The sequence below is a fragment of the Hevea brasiliensis genome, chromosome 14, assembly GCF_030052815.1.
Source record: "Hevea brasiliensis isolate MT/VB/25A 57/8 chromosome 14, ASM3005281v1, whole genome shotgun sequence".
In the NCBI taxonomy this organism is placed as follows: Eukaryota; Viridiplantae; Streptophyta; class Magnoliopsida; order Malpighiales; family Euphorbiaceae; genus Hevea; species Hevea brasiliensis.
The window spans coordinates 9,666,261-9,674,474 of record NC_079506.1 but is presented as its reverse complement, the minus strand read 5'-3'; the positions used below and the strand labels follow the sequence as shown (position 1 = coordinate 9,674,474).

Here is an 8,214-nt window from a genome sequence, read left to right as displayed (position 1 = left end):
ATTTATTATACATTGTAATTAATTTTACATAATTTTTTATATAAATTTTAATTTATAAAATTATTAAGTTTCTTTTCATATAAATTTAAGTTTATATCTCTCATTTAATTAAAATTAATGTGGAAAAAATTTTACTTAAATTCGGTCCACCATAGACTCAAGATACAGATACGTAAAATCTATGTACTTAATAAATGAGCTCCGCTGTATATTTTATATGTTAAATCTATGATAAACTAAATTTTGACAAGAAAAATCAATTAATTTATATTAGCAATCACACTTATCATTTATAATTTCTTCCATATTTTCATATTTATTCAATGTGAGACAACTTCTTTGACACCTCTCTCCTTAACTATAACTGGACTTAAATCAGTTGACACTTGAACGCAATTAATACAGGACAGATAATAATTACAATATTTCGAAACACACGAATAGTCGCAATGACTAATCCGAATTAACAAGCTAATGGTTAGTTAATTATTTGCTGTGATTTTGTATCAAATTTTTATTGAAGATTCATGAATAGATCTAAATATGAAGGTAAAAGATATCCCACATGAAATAAATATGAAAAAGTGGAGTCATTTTTAAGTAGAGAAGTGTGAATTCTGACGCTAATTAATTGATTTTGTGCAATATAAACCCATCTATCCTTTACAAGCACTAATTAATAACTATATTCGATTCTCCTTATAATTAGCAGTAATTACCTGACACCTTCCAAGATTAATGACTCAAAATGGAGGCAGAAGAAGGTCATGATTTGCGGCAGTATGCGCAACCAGGGCCAAGGAATGGGTCCTGTAGGGAGGTTCGGGTTGCTGCTTGATCATAAGAATCGCTCAATTTTCGATCTTTCATTTTTCAATTGCTATCACAATTTCTATAGATTCTCTTAATATTTTAATATTTCATCTTTAGACTTAATTAGGAATTATGTAACGCTCACAACACTCATCTTTTAAAGTTACAGAGAAGGCTCAGCCCAATACAGAGAAGCCGTTTTCTTATTAATGAAATCCAAATTTATCTCTTGAAAAAAAAAAACATCAACCTTACAGAGAAGGCCATCATGGTCATGCGACAGGGATCCTTTCCAAGCCCTTTATTCTTTTCTCAGCTCTAATTCAGTTTTAGCTTTCATCAACTTCCCTTGTCAAAATGATTTTGTCACCCTCCTTAAGGCCCCTTTCTGCGCACTAAGGCAATCCGTGTCAATGATTTTAGCTCTTCAACACAATCAAGAACATACCTGCTCTTGTGAATGGTGTGTGAAGTTCCACTTCTCTCCTGTAATTAGAAATGATAATCAATAACTTGCATCTGTATCAGATAGTATTTTGTTGATGAGTTCAACCATTTGCCTAAAGGGGTTTGGAATTGAACAAGATGCTAGCTAGCTATCACTTGCATAATATATATAAAAATTATTATGACATAGTCAGAAATTTCTTCCCTAGTCTTGGACATTTAAATACCTTTCCTCCATATTACATGTGGGTATTAGACCAACGGCTCATCACTCCTCAGGCACAAACCTGCTTAGTGTCCCAGCTCCCAGCTTCCCTTGGGTAATGGGTAGCAGAGTTTGTTCAAAGTGATGAAGGCCTAGTGGATCTACCTTCTACCCTTAAAGGCAGGAATCAATCAATGTATAATTTAATAAATTCTGATTGAAAATATGGGGGGAAAAAGGAAATGACTTAAATATTAGAAGAGTTTAAATAAAAATAAGAAACCTTGGGCATGGCTAAGAGGGATATTGGATTTTGTTTATGTGGAAGATCATATACGTGGAGAGCTAGAAAATGGGAAGGGAGAATGCAGCAGTGGAAGACAACACATTTCACTTGTGTCACGTAATATATGGCATACATGAAAATAAGTAAGTCGTGCAATAAAACCCATCAATATGTAATTGGAAGATTTAGGCTTTAGTAAGAACCAAAGAACGTGTTGGTAGAGCTGCAAACGGTTGCATGTATATGTAAAAGTAAAGCAATTATGGGAGAATAAGAAATTAATTTACCTGTTGCATGTGAACGTGAGTAGATTCGAGCAGAGAATTATTAAGAGGAATCAGTGAGAGATAGAGAGAGGTTCAGATTGAGTGCAGATGACTCCTCTTCCTTTTCTTCCTCCTCACAATTGATTCTTCTTCTCTTAATCTTTGAAGAGCTGGTAGGTGTTCCTTGTCATCCTGATGCTGATGGGGTTGGTCTGCATTTCGGCTTTCCTTTTTATTTCTACTAAAACTATCCCATCTATATATAGGATCGACTCCACACTTCATTAAAGAGCAATTGCGAATGGAGAAGTGAATGGAGGCCTCAACGAAACACTCTTTATCAACGGAGTCGAATTTATTATGATTGAACCAAAGCAACGTTTGTTCTGTTGAATAATTATAATCCAACTTCGTCCAATAATGGAAATCAGTGCCATGCCTGTGTCCAGATTTGTCGGTAAAATCCACTCTACATGTAAGATCAAAAGAATAATCTGTGGTATGAAAAACAGCGCAAAAAGAGAAAGCAATTAAGCGATGTAGGTCAAGTCTGAATGAAAGCGAGGACCCACTGTTATTCTTATATCTCATCCCTTGCGGCACTTCACATCCTGCCATACATAAAACAACATCCTGACCCAACAGATGTGCTTCCAATACATCCTCCATAACATTCTTATCCAGATTGACGCAACCAACAAACATGAGAAATTTGCGATCTGCGAAATAATGTTCATCTTTATTTTCATCTGCATGTTCTACGAAAAGGAAAGAAGTTGATGCAGATTCCAGAGACGTTCAATCTGATGCATTTAAGTCTTTTAAGTATGATGGAAGGTCTGGTAAACATTTAAGTCTCTTGCAACCTCTTAAATCAAGGCGTTTCAACTTAGAAAGTTGTTTGATACTCTCTGGTAGACTTAGCAGTTCTGAGCATCCACAGAGGGGAAATACTTTAAGACATTTCAACTTCCCTATGCTGCTTGGAATACTCATGAGTCTTGAACATCCATAGAGATAAAGTTTTTCAAGACGTTTCAACTTGCCAATGCTGCTTGGAATGCCCACGAGTCTTGAACATCCATTGAGATAAAGTGCTTCAAGACATTTCAATCCGCCAATGCTGCTTGGAATACTCACAAGTCTTTTACATCTTTTCAAAGATAATTTGACAAGTTGAGATAGATGCTCAATTGATGAGGGCAATTGTTCTATTCCAGTGCTATCTAATGTTAGAATCCTTATGTTACACGGAATCTCCGGACAATCTGTGATATTATAGCACCCACGTAGATCTAGCTCAACAAGCTTGCTTAGATTTTGAAGAGATGAGGGAATCTCAACCAAATTTTCACAGATCCTCAAATATAAAAACTCAAGATTTGGAGCAGTACTCGGTAAGTCTGGAATCCTGATTAGGTCCTCAGAGTAGCTGAGGTCCATTAATTTCAAATTTTCAAGAGGCTGTAAAAAATAGAAAATATCAATAAATTAGAAAATACAAATTAACTTTGCAAAATATAGATAAAATTTATAAAGTATGTAGCTCAACAAATTGTACCTTATTGCCATTCCAAAGTTCTATGAGGTTGCTGTCATGCATGTAAAGTTCTACAAGATTCTTGGGCCAAAAATTTAACGGCAAACTTTTCAAAGGATAATTTTTCCAAGAAAGATACCTTAGCTCTTTTGGAAGAAATTTAAGGTTGTTAGGAAGGAGCACTCGTTCTCTTGCCCAACTATTCCTTACTTCAAGGAATCTAAGATTGCACATCTTCATGAAGGCTGTGGAACTTAGCTCCAAATTATCCTTCTCACACATATCAAGTAATATGCCTTCAACATTTTTGGTTCCCTAATAAAATAACAGCAAAAAGGATTGCATGTTAAGTAATATGTATACATATTGAGAGCTATAAGTCTTGCAGAACTCAAATAAATATGAAAATAAAATACACTACATCAATTAATTTGGTGCTTACTTGATTGAGTAAATGTATTGCAAATAATGCCTATGCGAGCTACAGTTCTTACAAAACTCAAGTATATATGATAATGAAAGAAGCTGATCCTTACCATAGTTGTTGTCAATACATGACGAATATCTTCATGATTCCACAACCTACTACGTCCTCCAGGCTGTTTGCACTCCTCAATAACAATATCCTTACCCATTTGTTGTAGCAAGTCATGCATATCTAACTTTCCGCATGCAATATTTATGAGAGTTTTATTAATTAGACGAGGCATTGCACTTTTTGGAAAGAAACCAAATCCTTCTAATCTTCTCTCAAAGTGATATTTATATTCCCCTTTGAAGAAACATGCAATATCAAGAAATATTTTCTTTTCATTCCTCTCTAGTCCATTATAACTTATTCTCAGAACATCTTGAATTTTCCTAAGAGATTCCCCTTTTAATTTTCCCAATTCACTTTTCCATTCTTCTATCCCCATTTCAAATAAATGAGATCCCAAAACTATAAGAGCTAATGGATTCCCCCCGGCATAAGTTGTTGCCTCCTTTGATAGCTCCACATATCCTTCCTTAGGATGATTTTGTTTGAAGGCATGCAAGCTAAAGAGTTCAATGTCTTCAGAATCACTTAATTTCTCAACCTCATATATGCATTCCTTTGAACAAAAATTTTTAAGTACTTGCCAATCTCTGCTAGTTATAATGATTCTACTTCCTTCATGGTACAAGTCACACTCTTCTACTAAACTTTTTAAATGATTTGGATCATCAACATCATCAAAAACAATGAAAATCTTTTTACTGTGGAGCCTTCTCCTAATAAAAACATCCAAATTTAATGCGTCTTCATATAAATTTCTTTCCCTTAACAATCGACAAATGATTTTGTCTCGTACAACAATTGGTGGTTGCTTTGTCATTGTTTCTCTAACCTTGTCAACAAAGCAATGACCATCAAATTTAGTCATGTTTCGATTTAAACACTTGTTGCGCAATGGTTGTTTTACCAATGCCTCCCATCCCCCAAATTCCTATAACTCGCTTGTCATTTAACAACCATTCCACTTTTTTCACACGTGAATCAATTCCAACAAAATTGTGATCATAAGCATCATCACTTGAAGACATATGACTAAATTTCTTCATAACATCATTGACGATTTCTTCAACTAATTTGGATTCATACCTAGTTACATATGAATAATAAACACCGGTAAGTAATGATGGACTGACACTTCTAAGTAAATAATAATGTATAATTAATATGTTCTGATTTTAGAATAAAATAATAATTATTTGATTTCTATATATATTAGCAATATCTATATTTGGATTAGTACTGTGTATTAAGATTAATGAAATGCACTAAAAGCATCTATATTTTGATTCTCTTTTTGTAAATTGAAGAAAAACAACAGTAAAGAGTAATTAAAAAAGTAATTAACATACTTGATATTTCTTGAATCCCACCCTGATAAGTTGCTTATTTCAATCAAAGCATGCTTCCATCCGTCCACCTTGTTTAAACGGCCTTTGACTTGTTCGCCATGCTTAGCAAGAGTAAATGCCTTTCCAAAATTCCCTGTCAGCTCTTGAACATCAGTCGGATCTACTTGGTAAAAAACTGGTAGGACTAATTGTCCTAAGGTTTCCTTGCACTCAAGTATCTTCACAAGCTCATCCAAGCACCAGGGAGAATCAGCATAATATGCAGAGAAAATAACAATTGAGACAGATGATTCTTGAATTATTTTCAAGAGAGCTGGTGAGATATCTTCTCCTTTACGAAGGTTTTCATCCGTAAAGGCATGGATTTGTTTTTGATGCAAGGCTGAAGAGAGATGGGAGAGAAAACCATAACGGACATCTTTGCCTCTAAAACTAATAAAGACATCATATTTGCAGGGAGGGATAGAAACCATGATAAGTGATAAAAGAAGACTCTTGAGCAATTTGAGTTTGAAGATGGTAGAGATGAATCGTTTGGTGAACTATTCTGAGATAAGAAATTTATGAACACCAGATTTGGAAATGGAGAAGTAAACGAAAGAAAAAAAGGAAGAAGGTGACCGGAAACACCATATTCATGTTCTTGGAAGGAACTTATTACTAATTTTCAGTTCCAAACTTTTCCAAGTCATTTTTTTTTTTTGAACTTTTCCAAGTCAACTTAATTTTATTGTACAAAAGTGACAAAAAAAAATCACTTCCCGTAAAAAAAATGTTTATAAATAATTTGTTTAAGACTTTGAAGATTCAAATTTTAGTTTGAGATTGACCAATTCTACGCCCACAGTTTTATATATCACGGTATGCTTCCTTCATGGATCTCATTTTTTATAAATTAAAAAAAGTTATATTATTTTTTAAATGCTTTCAATGTATTGTATAATTAGTCTGTCATATACTCCACTCAAGAATAAAAAGGAAAATTGAAAAACATCTTCATAATTAAAAGAAAATTCTTGCCAATTAGTATGAGTTATTGTTGAATTTATTTATTAATTTATATTTAATTTGTGTAATTAATGTCTTAAAATAATTAATGAATTTAATTTAAAATATATTTTTGAAATTGGTTTAAAAAAATGAACTAATAAAAATCAATAAAATTAATTTCCGTACAATCTAACTATATTGTACAATAGGGTTACAATTTCAAGGTATTATGGACCATAATAACAAAGAGCAATTAAAAACATTGAAAATTCAGGTCTATTGGAAAAAAAAAATCTAAAACTTTTAAAGTGTTCATGATTATAGCCAAAATTTTTATTTTTGTGTGTATTATATCTAAATCTTAGTTAGTTATCATAATTGTAACAAAAAGGGATTAAATTGAATTTGAGAAAATAATGACAAATTAAATTATAGTCCCTGAAGTTTTATTTAATTAAAAAAAATCCATTGATTTAAACTTTATATTTATCATATAAAATACATTTTATATTTTATTTAATTGAACTTTTACACTAAAAAATTAATTTTACTAATTCAAATATATTTTAATAAATAAACAATTCAAAAATTACATAATAATAAAGTAATCACAGATTAATCACACTATAAATTTTTTAATTGCTAATTACGCAGAGTAATCACATTATAATAAAATAATCATTAAAGTTACAGACCGAATAAAGGTCGTACAATTAATCATCAAAATCATTCGTAATTTTATAAATTAAAGAAGTTAACCTTTCTAAAATCATATTAATTGCTCATCAATTTAGATAATTATATTAATTGCTCATCAGTTTAGAAAAATTAACATATCTTATAATAAACTAATGATTGGAAAATATTTGTGTAATAACTAGAAAAAATTTAACAGTTTAAATCAATGTACTTTATTGTTATTTTATTACAATATAATTACTTTGTATAATTAATAACTAGAGAAAAAAATTACTTTATTGCTAGTAATTTTATCTATGCAATGCGCGGCTTTTTTATTTTTTATTTTAATAATATAATTTAATATTTATTTTTTAAAATTTTATATTTCAAAATCGTAATGTAAAATTTTATTAATAATAAAATTTTTAATTAATTACATTAAATATAATTTAAATTTTTATTAAAATTTTGAATAATTATATCTCTATTAAAATTAAATTTAATTTTTATTTCATAAATAATTATTAATTATTTTCCATATATTCTTTCATAAAATTATAACAATATAATATTTTTATAGTATAATTACTTTTAGAAAATACTATATATTATTAAAAATAATTTATCCATAATAACAAATATAATGATAAGTACGTTCAAAAATAAAATCTTAAATATTATGCTAATATTCAATAAATAAAAATATCAAATAATTTCCTAATTTATGATCTACATTTTATTCTTCTTCTTTTTTTTTTAACTTAAGTATGTTCTTTTCAAATAAAATTTTTTATATTTTTCAATAATTGTAAATCTTTATTAAAAAAAATTAAATAATTACTAATGCAAACCTTATTAACCAAATTAAACCGCATAACAAAAAAGCTCATGATTGTTTCAAATGATTCTCTGTCCATATATATATATTTGATTGGGATCGACTAACTTGAATTTCATTTAATAGTATTATAATCTTTGACTCATATTCATTAGATCCAATAAATTTATTTTTTATATTTTAATATTATTAGACTTAAAAATATCATAATTAAATCCTTAAAGTAAAAATTCACAAGTTTTAAAACGTTAAAGCGGATAA

The 8,214-nt window shown here is 30.1% G+C and overlaps 2 protein-coding genes across 2 annotated transcripts; both read right to left on the bottom strand.

Moving 5' to 3' along the window:
* Positions 1–976: 976 nt before the first annotated feature.
* LOC110649480 (disease resistance protein TAO1-like) lies at positions 977–6,116 on the bottom strand. Its single transcript, XM_058135448.1, has 5 exons — positions 5,445–6,116; positions 4,094–5,181; positions 3,579–3,872; positions 2,039–3,481; positions 977–1,299 (listed from the first exon to the last, which is right to left on the bottom strand). The coding sequence occupies exons 2-4, from the start codon at positions 4,961–4,963 to the stop codon at positions 2,816–2,818; spliced, it is 1,830 nt and encodes a 609-aa protein (XP_057991431.1). The 5' UTR covers positions 4,964–5,181; positions 5,445–6,116; the 3' UTR covers positions 977–1,299; positions 2,039–2,815.
* Positions 5,348–5,917, bottom strand: LOC131172694 (disease resistance protein RLM3-like). The gene has a single exon (XM_058134205.1). It carries the CDS (start codon positions 5,915–5,917, stop codon positions 5,348–5,350), a length of 570 nt encoding a protein of 189 aa, XP_057990188.1.
* Positions 6,117–8,214: the final 2,098 nt, after the last annotated feature.

What these genes read in the sequence shown, in the direction of transcription:
- LOC131172694 (XM_058134205.1), bottom strand. Translation starts at nt 5,917, where the DNA reads ATGGTTTCTATCCCTCCCTGCAAATATGATGTCTTTATTAGTTTTAGA.
- LOC110649480 (XM_058135448.1), bottom strand. Translation starts at nt 4,963, where the DNA reads ATGACTAAATTTGATGGTCATTGCTTTGTTGACAAGGTTAGAGAAACA. An exon ending in ATGTATTGACAACAACTATG is followed by an intron (nt 3,873 to 4,093) that starts GTAAGGATCAGC and finishes TTATTTTATTAG; the next exon opens with GGAACCAAAAATGTTGAAGG. An exon ending in AACTTTGGAATGGCAATAAG is followed by an intron (nt 3,482 to 3,578) that starts GTACAATTTGTT and finishes TATTTTTTACAG; the next exon opens with CCTCTTGAAAATTTGAAATT.